The 14,988-nt window shown below is 39.9% G+C and overlaps 1 protein-coding gene across 1 annotated transcript in view; it reads right to left on the bottom strand.

The window, feature by feature from the left end:
- Positions 1-442: 442 nt before the first annotated feature.
- Positions 443-14,988, bottom strand: part of trpc7b (transient receptor potential cation channel, subfamily C, member 7b) — a 40,618-nt gene continuing 26,072 nt past the window's right edge. The window contains exons 8-12 of the mRNA XM_026330466.1: positions 4,886-5,081; positions 3,946-4,167; positions 1,679-1,759; positions 775-850; positions 443-582 (exon numbers count right to left, since the gene is read on the bottom strand). Coding sequence (XP_026186251.1) covers positions 443-582; positions 775-850; positions 1,679-1,759; positions 3,946-4,167; positions 4,886-5,081 — 715 coding nt within the window. The remainder of the gene's footprint in view (positions 583-774; positions 851-1,678; positions 1,760-3,945; positions 4,168-4,885; positions 5,082-14,988) is intronic.

The raw sequence follows: 14,988 nt of genomic DNA, 5'->3' as shown, positions 1-14,988 counted from the left end.
GATGCGCTGCCACAGTCTTCTACACTGTCATATCTGAGCCTGTGAACCTGTCTTCCTCTTTTCTCTTGCTCCCTGAAGACGTTGCCATTAATTAGAACTCAACACAACCACCCCACCAAATTAGTTTATTTTGCCTCTGACCTCTTGCTCACTCATAGTCACAGCTCTCTACTTCTCACATTCCTACCTCACTGGTCATTGCATATACACGAGATGTTTTTTTTTTTTTTTTTTTTTTACTCCATGCCATGTCTGTTTTTCCTCAAGCTTTTATTCCACTTTCTTTCTTGTCTATATAATAAACATTCTACTACCACTTTCTCTCTTCCATTATCAACTTCTTACCTACACTGATACTGTTTTTGCCCCCACCCTCTCCTGATCTGACCTCTTTCACATCTTCCTGCATCCTTCCCTCTGTCTCTTCTTCTTGTGAGTCATGTCAGTGTCTCATGGTGTTCTTGCCAAACTTGTCGCCAAGTTGCTGGATGAGTAGAGCCAGTTCCCCCGCGGCCTGGGACTTCTCCTCCAGGAGCTCATAACGCAGGCTGGAAATGTCTTGCTTGATCTCCTTCAGCTCACCTACAACACAGTCACACACGGACACAGATAGAAAGGAAGAAGTGAGTGAGTACGCAGCAATCAGGGTACGTGAGCATGAGCAAACACAGACAGTGCAGGTCGACACTTATCTCCAAGAGAGCGACACTGTGCTAGAGGTGAGGCAAATAATGACATGGTAAAAATGGGCCTTAATGCAGAAGGAATTCTTACCTTCGTTGACTTCATCGCTCTCTCTGTCCACCTGAGCCTTTAGCACATACCGCTTGATCAGGCGCTTCATGATCTTCTGCAGCAGGACAGCAAAGAATATTAAATAGAGGGAAGGTGACAAGCTTGACACGCACTTTTATATACACACACACACAAGTATACGCACACAAAATCATGCACTGGTAGGAGCAGTGCTGCTGTGTCTCTGAGATAGTGTGTGAAATGTTGAGTATTGATCTGAAGCCAGCAGGGATGTCATACAGCTGCTTTAGAGGCTTGATATTGGTCGATACTCGTCACCACACATATAGCGTACATACAAATGTCTAATCATGTGACACCTCAGTGCTTGTGTACTGCTGTGCATTTATGTGCTGGATGGTGAAAAAGAAAACACAAACTGGACATGTTGAGAGAAAGGTGCAAGCAGTCCAGGAAGGAAGGAAGTTAAATCCGAATTAGGGCAAAGGTGAAGAGCAGACTACCGAAGAGAGCAAGTTTCTCCTCCTCAGTGTGATACTTTGAGCTCATTTACCAAGTGCCTGCTTTCGATCTCTGTCAAACAGCTCATTAGAGGCATTTTCAGCCTTACTCTGTTGCTCACTCGATGCCCTTTCATCCAAAATTCTTTCCATCCTGTTGTATCGAGCTCACCTCCCTACCTCCTTTATATCTTTCACATCAGTCCTTCATTTTCTCTCTCTATCTCTCTTCCAGGTGACACATGTCACCTTCCAGCCACCTCTGCTTATGTTTTTACTTTTTTATGCTCCTCAGCCCGTATGTTTCTCTCTGTCTATCAATTCTTTCTTCACCTATAGTATATCCAGTCATACTTTTTGGAGATTCAGCAGTTCTGCTATATCTCATGTTCACTCTGTCCAGTCTTCGTTCTCTGCGTTACCTGATATCTAGTTGGGTGTTTTCTAGATTTTCTGGGGATGAACTCTTCTCCTGGTCGTGGATAAGACCTGAAACGCTCATCCTGTTGGATCAGAGAGAAACAGACAGCAGTCCAGTGCTAACGTCATATTTCAGGGTTGACTGATTTTCCATAATGGAAGCATTTCAAAGAGGTGTTAGAGGAGAAAACACACCGCCAAAACAAAACAACATTGAAAATATTGGCCCAGAGTGTATCCACTGCTCACAGATTATTCTGAGAATTGATGATCACTTAACCAGAATCAGTATCTATTAACTGAATTCTAGATACTTTTCACATACATGACCTTGTTTTGTGTCAGAAGGAGTTGAGGAGACATTTTTGCATTTTCTAAATAACAACAAAGCTTTAAAGTTTCTATCTATGTGTTCAGCTGTGAGCCCAGCCAATGCCAAATCACACTGGTGGTAAAGAATGTCTGATTTCTCCCAGATAGCAGAAAACGTATTTTTGTGCATTAGGAAAACATAGCATACATATATAAATAAAATACACTGTGTCTGCACTAAAAAATTATATGCATCAAAACAGAAAGAAACATTCCCAAAGCTCATTATACAGCATTTCACCCAAACCACTCTATATGAGAGATAATCCACAATAACCTGTTGATTTTAGAAGCAAAGTCCTGAAAGACGTTCGTATTCATTTTGGGAGCAAACATCTAAAGAGCAAGATGTGACGTAGTTTTGAGGACTTAGTAGAAAGAAAACGCCTACTTCAAAAAACAACTGAAATGATTTGGCCTTGGACTGACTAGTCCCCATCACTAACCTGCTTTGATGGTCTTTTCTGAGCACTTTTAGCTGTTCTTCAATGTTTTTTGCTTTTCTGGCAAGAAACTAACTGCCCTAACTGCTTTGAATTATTGAAAAGCATACTCACCAAAGAGTTTTAGGCACACACTCTCACAGACACAGTACAAATACTTTCTAAACATGTAAACCTATGTCTTTTTATGTATTACCACACAATGCACACACAACCACACACACAATGCATTGTCTCATGTGGTTATCACACATAAGAAAAATGGGTTCCAAAGACTGAGAGGAAATATTATTGACTGTCCTCCATAAATCACACTTGACATTCCTGGTGCTACACTGTGTTCGAATAAGCTTAAATGTGGCTTGCTTGCTGCACATTCTTGACTCTGCAGTTAAACTGTTAGAGCTGCAGAGAACTTTAGGGGCTCACAGAGGCAGCAGGCTGTAACCCATCTTGTCCCCATCTGAAACCTGCCCAGGCATTTGAGCAGACACGGGCAGATCCAAAGGCCTGACTAATAGCCTAGGCGAGGTGCTGAGGTGAGCGATTTGAGCTGAGGAATCAGACAGAGGAAATAGCTGCAAAGAAGGCCAGCACAAAGATTGATTCTGTGTTAAATGGTCTATGCTATTTTCTTCACACAAGACTTTCTGTTCATTACAGTCAGTATTTAGATGAACAATCCTTGGGAGTTTGAAAGCTTTAGTTGCATTACAGGCCTGCAGTGGGAATATTATGTATTTCCTGGGTCTTAACCACAAGGGCATTTACAGATTTACATATGCTGAAGACGCAGAAATTCAGTCATGCTATTAAAGTCTGACCTACTCATATAATCAAGTCCACTGCAGATTGTTTTTTTCCGGTGCAATTAGCGAGTTTGTCCTCTGGCCTTTTTCCTGTTTCAACAATTCGTTAACTAAAGCCATGTGGGAAGGAAAACTTAATAGCCCGCAAAACAGGAATATCTGGATTGAAAGTGCACCAGTGGCAGTAAACAACTAATTAGTATATTAGTGACTAGAAAATAAAAAAAGTTTTAACAAAAACACAAAGAGCAAGAGTCAGATGAACTGAAGCAACTGAAATGTTAGAAATGTATTACTGCAATTTGCATTGCTGAGTTATTTACTGTATGTGTTAGAAAAACAACAGATGCCGTCAGTGTCAACTCGTAATTATTGGCTCTGACTACAGTTGCTAAAAATGTAAGAGGTAATGAAGTATTTAGAAAATAATAGTGCTGGGATAAAAACTGTGTTTTTTAGTGGTTATCAAAACTTGGCTTAGAGACTTATCAACTGACCATTCTTCATATAAAAGAGTCCGTCCAGCAGTAACATGAGGAAAATGTACACAAAGCAAGAAAATATTTTTTTCCAGTTGATTTTAGTGTCGGTTTGTGCGTGTAATTTGCCATAAAATTAGGGATGGAAAAAGTTCCTAAAACTCACCTTGGCCTGCGAGTTGAGCATGCCCATCTCCAGTGTGTTGTCATGGTGACGACTGTTGGCTTTGCAGAGGCGTATCAGGCAGGACTTGATGCGGAGGACCAAGTAGTAGAAAGACTTTGGACTGGGAACCAGGTTGAAGGGGGCAGGTAGGGTGCGACCTTCGTCAAAATATGAGAGCCACAGTTTGGCTCGCGCAAACTTCCACTCAACATCAGCGTCCTCCTACAGACAGTAATACAGGGAGAGCATAAAATACACATGGCTTAGGATAGTTAAAAAACAAAACATCAAATTGCACAAACCTAAGAAAACCTACCTGTCTCTGAGTACATTTCTTTTCAACACTACAAGAAGGTGGAAACACTGAAACCTATTTTTCCCAAAAAAACAGCATAAAACACATAGTCCTAACACATTAAACTTGAGTTCATGTGTTTTTGGAAGATAATTGAACTTGCAATGAAAATACAGACGGTGGAGTTATGTAAATCCACTTTTAACACCAAACAAGCCATTTAGGAAGGATGAACAACCCATCCCAGTTATGTGCTCAGTTTGGCTTAACGTTCTACTAAAGGTTTCTTAAATTATTCTCAACAGGGTTTATTTTTGTCTTAAAATCGAATTCAGGTTTTTCCCAAACAGCTCAAATTCCTTGCAAAAAAGTACGTTTCCGTTTTCTTTGCATATTTAAAAAAAAAAAAAAATCATACAGTGAAACTACAAATAGTGTTTTTTAAATTCTTTTTTTTTGTGCGACAGTGACTTGCTTTTTTTTTTTGTATTCTGGTTTTGTCTGGTGCCACCGTATTGATCTTTCACAGCTTGTGATATTTTCAATTGACTCTCTAATTCTCCTGCAGGCACAGAGGTGATCAAACAATGATCTGTGTAAAATACTGCAGCCTTTCAGTATCGACTGACCATTTTATTTATGTACCTCTATCTCCTGGTATGAGCTGTTGATCATAGCAATAAGCATGTTGAGAAGGACTACCACCATGGTGACATTATAGACTCCATACAGCACGTAGCCGATGTTCTCTATGAATTTGTGGTCGTACTTCAGCACCACTGAGATGACCTCAGATAGCCCGAAGATCGACCAGAAAAGAGTCTTAAAACTCTCCTCCACCCTGCAAGGAAAAGATGGAAAAGAAAATGTGGCTGTAAGGAAACAGTACATGTCAGTGACAACACACACACACACACAGAAGTCCACTGTGTTAGCAGCTACTTGCTCTTTCAGTTACACACATACACACAAAATGCCTTTAACCATCGTAGGGTTTATGAGGTGGCACTGATGAAATACCTGATGAGTCAGGTCCAATTTTAACACATTATCTCACATTAACACATTATCTCTTGCTCTCACACCCAGAATTACACACACACACACACACACACACACACACACAACATGCTGCATTTACACATGCACAAAAGCATGTCTGATTTCCGCAAAAATTGAAAAAGCCGGAAATGACTCGACATCAACATTTGAAAGATCATTTCGTTTATAGAACTTGGTTCATTTAGTCTGTCCCTTTGTCCCATTTTAAGCTTAACACTAAGTAAATACTGAAACATCACTGCAGTTAATGGGATGACAAAGGTTTGTTTTTCACTCCATAACTTAAAACAAATGCGTATGTGGTCCTTTTTTGGCTTGTCAAGGCTGTATCCTAAAAAGATAAATGAAGAAACATTTCAACCCATGGTTCATTAAACCTACTCAAAACACAATAAACACTTTCAGAACCTAGTTTAATTTGAAAGTCACTGTGAATTAAATGTTTGAGTCTGTTCACACTACAGACACCAGACAGCGCTTGTGTTTGAAACGTACATGGTTCTTGAGGTCTACTTGCCTTTTCCCTCTGACATTTAGATATGATAAATCAAGCACTGCTAATGTTTTTCCATTTAAAAATGTCAGAATCAAAGCTCCGTTCAGCTTGAGGGATCCTTCTCTGACACTGACCCAATGCGTGTTTGTGCGCCAGAGGGTTGAGCGAGACGAAGAAGAGACGAGGCAGAACAGCAAAAAGCTAAAAAGACTGTGAACATTGACATTCAGGTACATGTCTGTTGTTAAATATTCCATGAGTGGCGCGGGCTTGAGATGACGGGGGAAGGGGTGGCTCAGTAGGGAGAAAGAAGCTGCCTGGTTGGATTGCTGGAGGGGCTGGAGGTGGAAGGAGGCTGTGGGGATTGAAGATCTGTAGGCTCCTGGTCTGGAGCTGTGGGTGTCTCCTAAATTAACTTCTTTCAAAGAGACATAGCTTCATTGCACGCAGAGAGCCAGGTGAAAACATGGAGAGAAAAACACACTCTCACATGAATAAAAAAAAAAAAAAAAAAGACGAATGCCAACTCACTAACATAGACTATTTCCCCTTCTCTCTTTCAAAAACATGAAAACAGAGACCCCTCTGGGTACTCTGCTTTAACCTTCCAGGTAGAAAGCAAAACAAACTCTTTAACCTTCAAGACTAGATCTGTGAGTGTTGACTCTTTCAAACTAAACTGCAAAACATCTAGAAATACACTTTGAGTTTGTCCAGCACATATTCTTGAAAAATATACAGCTTTCTAGGAAATATTCACCAACATCTTGAGGGCTCCCGTCACGTAGAAATAGAACAATGAAATTGCTGAAAACCACCATGACTCTTCTTGCATTGTGCTTAGCATAAAGCAACCTTCTTCATTGTTGTTGCTCATTATAAACACTATTCTTCAATGACTCCCTTTATCAGACTGGCCGTTGTTGTGTCTGCCTGCAACGACTACCCTGTGAGTTTTACCACAACATGATTAATGGACAGTCCATAGCATGTGTTTATAGCTTTTAAAGTTTCAATGTATTCTCTATTGGAAGTATTTAGAGGGATCTATTAACAGAAATGGAATATAGTATTCATAAATATGTTTGTCATTAATGTAATAACCAAAAAATACCAGCTGATTCATTTTCTTAATTTTAGGATGAGCCCTTTAAATCTACCTTGGGAGCGGGTCTCCTTTCACGGAGGCAGCCATGCTGCGCTATCATGTTGCTGCATGTCAACATTCACTCACCATTAAGAAGATTAGTTATATATTTGATTTTTGCTAATATTTCCATTTTAATTGGGAATATTTGACGTTATCAGACAAATACAGATGATTTAAAGCCAAATTTTCAGGAGTTAAAATCATTTTAAAGCAAAATACAGAAAGAAATGCCCATATCCTGACCGTGTATCAAACCCTGACCTCTGACCTTTCTAACAAGCACAAGCCAAGCAAGAAATGATCACGGAAATAATGTATTTATTAGTTCATGTTTAACTGAAATAAGTATAGAAAAAAGATCACTATGCAGCTAGGAACAGATTTCTTTAACACAGCTGTTTTATACTGAGAACAGAAACAATCTGCTTCTGACATTAGAAACTAATAGGGAAAACATGTAATCACTGAAACCACCACAATAACATGTGAACTGGTTGACACCATCTCATTAGGTTACTACTTTAGAAAACGGCCTCTCTTTCACAGGTAACATGGGTACTGGAGGCATCTGTACACAGAAACCCATTCACAGGATTTACTAGTCATACTAAGTGGTTTTCATTGTGTTGCTGTGATAGATGGCCTAAACATGAGACATGTCATTGCTGTAAGCCTAGAAGCAACTGAAGGCTGTTTTCAACAATATCATATTCTTAATCACTATTCACATCACACACATCCACCAGCCTATCGTGCAATCAGGAGGGCTGAGGAAGGGGATTTTGGTCGACTTGCCTTGAAAACCTGTTATTTTTAGCCTCCTCTCTTTAAATAATGTCTCATCACTTATCTCGAGACACTCTTACGAGATAAAAAATGCTTTATGGTCGCTTTGAAATATGAAACAAAATACAAAAAAAAAAAAAATCGAGGACAATTACGTTATACCCATATTATCTGTTTAATCAAATTATTCTGTCTTCCAGCTCTCCTTCCCTCCCATGTAAAATGTTCAATCAATTTAAATTTTCATGTTGCCAAAATGTGAGGGTAGATAATAAAGAAGGACAAGGCCACATTAATGTGCCATTAAACCCGACACCAGCAGGGACAAATAGACACACAAATGTGAAAATTACACTCTCACCATAGGGGATTATTAATTATGTGTGGTTTGGTTAGGCAGATTGCTAGTTTAACAAAAAAGCAACTTCCAGATCCATGTATGAAATGCATGTGTTGGCAGCATTACTATCATCATGTAAGTACACATCCTCATTTCTAATCCTTAACGCACTGAAAATGATTTAAAAAAAAATGGATAGAAGCATAAATGAGAATAAAGGTGCTTCTTCCATACTGGATAATCTTGATTCATGGGCAACCAGTATTGCTGTGCATGATCTTTTTTGCTTGCCTTGTTTTCTGCTTATTTAATTCACCGAAATCTGTGTGAGATGCCTCTCAGGGAGGAAGTGCAATTATGGAAAATCTCAAATGTATCCGTGGAGATCAGCAACACTGATAAATTTGAATTTGTCTTTGCTAATGTTGGCTCATGTGCACGTAATGCAATACCCTCTTACTGAGATGGATGAGATGCTCAGTGCTCTGGATAATGAAAGCTTTTTTAACAACCTAAGAATGAGATTATTTCATTTCAAGCTTGTCTGTGTGTGTCTGTGGGGTTTTTTTTTTCTAACATCATTGTACAAGAGGCAGTGATCAGCAGGGACAGTGGGCATCTGGAGACAGAGATGGACAGTGTGTTATTAGCCGTTATTAAGAGTGGCAGCTCCCCAGCATGACGGCTTCACATGCACGCACACACCCTTACCACAGCAGGACAATGACAGTAAAGAACTAACTCTGTTGTTTACTCTATCTTGCTGTTGCACACACACAAAAACACACACTTACGTGTGTTCACTTACGTACAGCAATGTTGTGGATCTTTGTGTGTGGGAGACTGGTGAGTCACCTCAGCTCTGCGGCAGCAGTCCAAACCCAATCACCGACAGGCCCAAATCCACCTCTTCCCCCCAGAGACATGCTCTCAGTCTCTCTTGCCTTTGGCTTTGTTTTGTCTCCGTCGTCGTCTTAGCTCCTCTCTCATTATCATCTCTTCCTCTCATTTGTTTTCTCTCTCTCTCACCCATTTTCTCATTATATTCCCATTGCCATTGCTTTTATATCTCTCTCCGCATCACCCACCCTTCCTTCTCCCATGCTCTTTCCATCTTTCATCCCAACAGCTTTTAGCTATTTCTGTCACTCAATCTATCCATTTGATTTATACTTTCCTTTTTTTTTCTTATTTTTTTCCCTCTCATATATTTTGCCTCACTTTAATCTGCAGCAATATTGTCACGTTGGCCGCATGTAAATGTAAATGCAGACTTTGTAAACAGTGGCACCCAGTCTTCTCTCTCTCTCCTTCTGCCCTTCAGTCATTAGCAACATATTACATTTCTCCTTCTCAAACACCTTTGGCTTTTTTCTCTCTTGCTCCAGACAGAAAAGTTGTCACACAGACACGAAACATCTTTAAATATTAAATTGACTTTAACTTTCTATCTGTCTTGGCAAAGGAGCTGTCACCATGGCAACAGATACGGGCGGGGCCTTGCACACCTCAGTCTTTAATGAATGAATGAAATGAATGAATGAATGCTGCTCCCAAGAGATGTCTACCTGTGTGTGTGTGTGTGTGTTTATAGCAAGGAAAAACGGAGAGCAAGAAAGAGCATTGAACAAAAACTTGTGTGTATTTCATCAGTGAGTCTATTTATGAGTGTGTGTGTGTATTTATGCGACAGACAGAGGGATTCAAAATAAGGCAGTAAAAGTGCATGAGAAAAGGAAATTGTGTTGGTATGTGTCTTCAGGCAAGCTGTTGGAGAAATCTTATTAAACGGGGAATACCACTCCACAAGACGAGTGATTAAGAATGTTTTGATATGAAACACAACAGCAACTTTTTACTTTTATGCAGTTAGTAAGTTAAACTTTAAAATGACAAACACTTAAACACTGAAGCACATTAAATAACCATCATAAAAATTACTTATTCATAGTTTGGAAGGTATCTGGTGTGGATGTGGACTCTGGCCTTTGGGGGTGAAGTTTTAGCCTCAGTCATTGAGTCCAATGATAAAATACATATAATGCATTTTCTGAAAACAACTGGTATTAAAACAAGTCAATGATAAACATTAAAAAATCAGCCCAAAACAGACTTTTCAGTCTCATGAAACTAACAGTTGCTCAACTAGATAACTAGATAGGTGCAACTGATAAATTCTGTTCAGTCTGCAAAATCAGTGGTCCCTGAGAAGAAATAAGAGGCTTGGTTTCAAAAGCAGTAAAAGACAGTAGTAGTAGAGAAGTACAGGAAAAGAGTGCAATCTGAATGATCTACTGACGTTATGAGGATAAGCTGATGATGCAGACAGCCCGAGTTAAAGGAGAGGAGAAGAGAGAGAGGGAGAAGAGAGTTTACAGTTATAGAGTTTACAGTAATCTTGTCAACATGGACAATACCGTACATATTATGTTTATTAGATTTATTGAGACTCAGACTGATCTGCTGGCAGGAGATTGGTAAGAGGTACTGAACAAAGGCTGAAGCAATCAAGGAGTAAGCCACTAGCTGATAAGTTTTTAAGTTTGGATTTAAAGCAGCCAGACAGTCTGATGTCAGCATGAGGTAAAGCCAGAGGAAGAGAAGACAATAAGGAAAGGTCCTGCAGGCAGCTGACTTATTTTTCTTTCTGTGGACAGACGAGAAACCTGTACTCTGTCAAAGGCTGCATTGCAATCAGGTAACAGAAGCACAGGTGGAATCTGACTCCATAATAAACAATGTTGTTACAGTAGAAGCACTGTAACTAAGTGAAAGCAGATTGGAAAGGTTCAAGAAGAATAGTGTCAGATATGTGAACAGTGGGGAGTGCCATCTGATTCAGGAGATATAAATGGGTGAAAGCAACGATATCTTCTAAGGTCTAAAACGGCGTCACTTAGGAGCACAAACCTTAAAATCACCTTTAAATACAACCCCATCAGAATACTTAGATGTTCAGAGACAAATTCTTCAAACTGATCTAAAAAGTTTGAATAAATGCACCAGAAGGTGAAATGGTTGGAATCAGTTGTCCTGGAGAAGGTAATTTATAGCTGAGGAAGGTGGCTTAGTACAAGAGACTCAAAAGAGTTAAATTAACATCAAGTCTGGAGGTTGAAAATAGTCCTTGCAGGTTGGGGCAGCTGCACAAAAAAGGCTAAATCAAATTCTGCTAACTGCAGAAATGAGCCAGCCCTGGTATGGTGAAGCAAGGCTGCCGCCGATCTCATTACCCTGCATGGTAGGGGTCCAGAGACAATAAATCAGTGCTGACTCATCTTTCTGACAAACTCACACCTCCTGACTTGGACTTCCTTTGTGATCTCAGACTGCTTTATCCTAATGTTACTGGTGGATTATGAAGTTGATGAAAGCGGTGGAGGAATAGCTACAACACAGCTACCTAAACAGTAACTCTCTCAAAGGGGCATAAATGTGCATCTAGTGACTGTCAAAACTCAGCATAGAGTAAAATAAGCCCAACAGTCGCTTCTCATGGCTGGTTAGCTCTGACTCTGTCCGTGCTGCACCACACTAAAATGTGAAAGTTCACTTACAATCATCATGTAGTCTGATTATGAGACTACATTTTCTTGATGAATCATTTAGCATCTGATTGGAAAGAATAGGAAAGACCTTCACAACCTAACTATTTTCATTCTAGGGTGTCCATTGTGTAGTCTGTTTTTTTTTTTTAATTTGTTGAATCTGCATTTTTTTTTATTGACTTAATGAAAAACACTGTGCTACAGATGGCAACCTCAGCTTAATGCTCTTTATAACGAGCGTTGTATTCAGTAATGTTGTTAGCCACACTCGTCTACAGCATTTCTATACTAACAAAAAAAAAAAATGAATATTGATTTCAACCATCTTTTTCACTCTTAGCTCTCTGGGCCACCTCATATGGCTCTTATATGTCTTTCAGCCCCAGTCTCTCCCACCAGGCTCCACCACCACATGTCAACTCTACCCATCACTCTAGACTCTCTCACATTCCCTTTGGTTTTTTTTTTCTTCTTCTTCTTCCTCCTGACACTTTCTTTCTTTAGGTTTAACCTCATATTCCTCTCTGCATCTTCATCTCTGCATTTTTATGGGCCGGTTTTTATTCACTCCACTCTTCTGTCTCTCTCCATTTACCATTGGATTATATGGCTTTAATCTGATATGCCTCCGGTCTTGCCTGTACTGTCTCAGCATTCATTGTGCATTTCAAATACATGCATGTTTCAAGGGCCTTGTCAAAAAATAATAAAATAATAGCTGGTAAAATCTGTATATTTTACAGACTTTGTAAGTTATTTCTGATTTATTCCCACCTTTTCAAATGCTTATTGATGAAATATGTGCAGTCTAAATTTGTGCAAAGCCTGTGTAGCTGTGTAGCAGTCTGCTTGACCTTCTCACATCCTTTCTCATTGTTTCTCCTTTATTTTTCCTCATTTGTTCAGGCGAAATGTGGGAGACCAGCCAGGATGCATAGACAAACGGCTGAGCCAAAGCAACCCTTTCCAGCATCTGCATCTCTCCCTGTGGTTTTCTTTTTATCTCTCACTCCCTCCATCTTCCTCCATTCTCCTCTTTTATCTCCTTACTTTGTTGCACTGCTGTTAGCTGTCTCTATGACTGTGCTGCATTTACTCACTTTTATTTCCACTGTTTCACTTCAGCATCAGTATAATCATTATTTTGTTTTATTTTTCTTTCATAGGCCTTGACATCCCGCTGTTTCTTTCTCTTTTAGTGCCCAAAAATATGCAAAGCGTCAACCTCTGACCATTTCAAAATGCTTTCCCATTTCATCCATCACTTCTTTTATCTACCTTTACCTTCCCTGTCCACTCCCCCCCCACCCATCTCTCAGTGCAGTGTTGTCATGCTTGGCTGACTAGAACATAGAGACAGGTACACTGGCTCCACCAGGGCTGTCCAAATCAAAATCCTGATAAGCTCGTCTGTGTGTGAATGGATCTGAACATTAATGTTTGTTTGACCACCTAAGCACCTGTAATAGCACAAGCAGAAACAAACACAGAGAATGGATGTGTGAATGTGCACGCAAGTGCATGCCCCTTGTGTGTGTCCCTGCTTAAATGTATTTGTTCATGTGAGAACATTATTATGTGGGCACTCAACAAAGAGCTTGTGGTGTCGGAGTCAGCCGTCAGAGTCCAGGGGCATTTGTGGCTCATTCTTCATTAAGCCAAAGCCAACTGTGCAACCATGAGCATATGTGTGAGTGTGCCTGAATGTGTCTGAGACAGAGGATGGTATCTTTAGCCTCACTCACCTGACATATACCACCCTCCGACCAACAGCCCCAGAGGCTCCACTTGGGGTATCATTACTACCCTGACCTGGTTCACTCCTCATCTTCCTGCATCAGAGCTATCAGACCAGCCCTTTCTTCTGCCCTCTATCAAACATGTCCTGCCAGCTAAAGCCACACACACACACACACACACACACACACACCCACACCCACACACACACAACAAAATGAACACAACAATGAGCAGAAACACATATGCTCCCAGCCATACAGGCATGTTTTCTATTGAATGATAGTCAGAAAAGAGATGGAAGATATATATATTTTTGAGAATTCACAATTTTCACACAGCATAGCCAGTCTTGCAGACACTAGGCAGTCCTAACACTCATACCAAACATGTTACAGTCATACCTAGCAAGTAATCTAAGATTGACAGAAAAGGAAGCATGTACAGACACAAAAGAAACCAAATGCCAAAATGCATCACAATGCAGAGATTACAAATTCTCTGAGACATTTATGGGCAGGATTTTGTAGAAAAGTTTTGTTCGACTGATACAAAAATGTAAATAAATAAAAAAAATAAAAATTAGTAACAAAAATGAATATATTGCTGTTTCTGTACAGTTCAGTCCAGGCACTATACTAACAGGTCAAGATTTGAAGCTAGACTGACCCCTGGTGGTGAGAGTGACAACAGCAGAATTTAAGCACAAAACATTTCTACTGGTGCTCCCACTGGCAGAGTGGGCAATTGAAAACTGTCAGGGGAACACCAGTGTAGCTCATTTAGAAGCAGAACCTAGGGGACATTTTCTTGCCAAAATAAATAAATAAATAATAAACAATAAAAAAAAATATACTGACAAGAAACATAGAGGTTTTTAAGATGAGCAGGAGTAGTTTCTATTTTAACACAGCTGTGTTCAAGCTGATTTTCTTTCTTTTTTTTTTTTTTTTTTTTTTAAATCAGTCTTGATGTTGATCTCTAAGGCAGAGAGGAGAAATGATAAGGAGACAGTGTGCCGAGCTGGATCGCATATTCATGACGGAAATGACTGTGTAATGGTGATGATAAGGCACTTCCATCTACAGGGCCTGAGGTCTTTTCTGTACTTGTCCTTCGCTTTTTGAGAAGTCTTCATTATGTCCGACTGTTGGGTTGTGACCATGTACTTTCTGACCACTTCAGCTACTTTAGATTCACTTTCTACTTGTCTATATCCCTTTCTGTCAGTTAACTCCTTCTTATGCCACTGCTCTGTCTGTCTGCTTATCACATTGCCTGGATCTTTGGCTCCATGTGGGCAGCCAAGCAGAACTCACAGCCTCTAACACCCCTGTGCTGCAGCTCACTAGAGGAGCTACTGTAAATGCATGGCACAAAGATGCAGTGAAATTCAGTCTCCACACTGAAAGTCCAATTACACACCTTTTATCATGGGTGATTATATCTGAGGTGAATCAGCAGGTCATAAACTTGGAAACTGCTCTCAAGCCATACATACCTCACAGTTTATAGAATTATGTGAGGATTTGGCATTCAAATAAACATCTGGTGCATTTATTTCATTAATGTAACATAGACATGTAATTGCTGTTATCACACCATCTAGCTTATCAGCTGAAAGGCCGT

Source organism: Mastacembelus armatus, chromosome 10 (genome assembly GCF_900324485.2).
Source record: "Mastacembelus armatus chromosome 10, fMasArm1.2, whole genome shotgun sequence".
In the NCBI taxonomy this organism is placed as follows: domain Eukaryota; kingdom Metazoa; phylum Chordata; class Actinopteri; order Synbranchiformes; family Mastacembelidae; genus Mastacembelus; species Mastacembelus armatus.
Note: the sequence above shows the minus strand (reverse complement) of the source record. Positions and strands in the feature narration are given on the sequence as shown.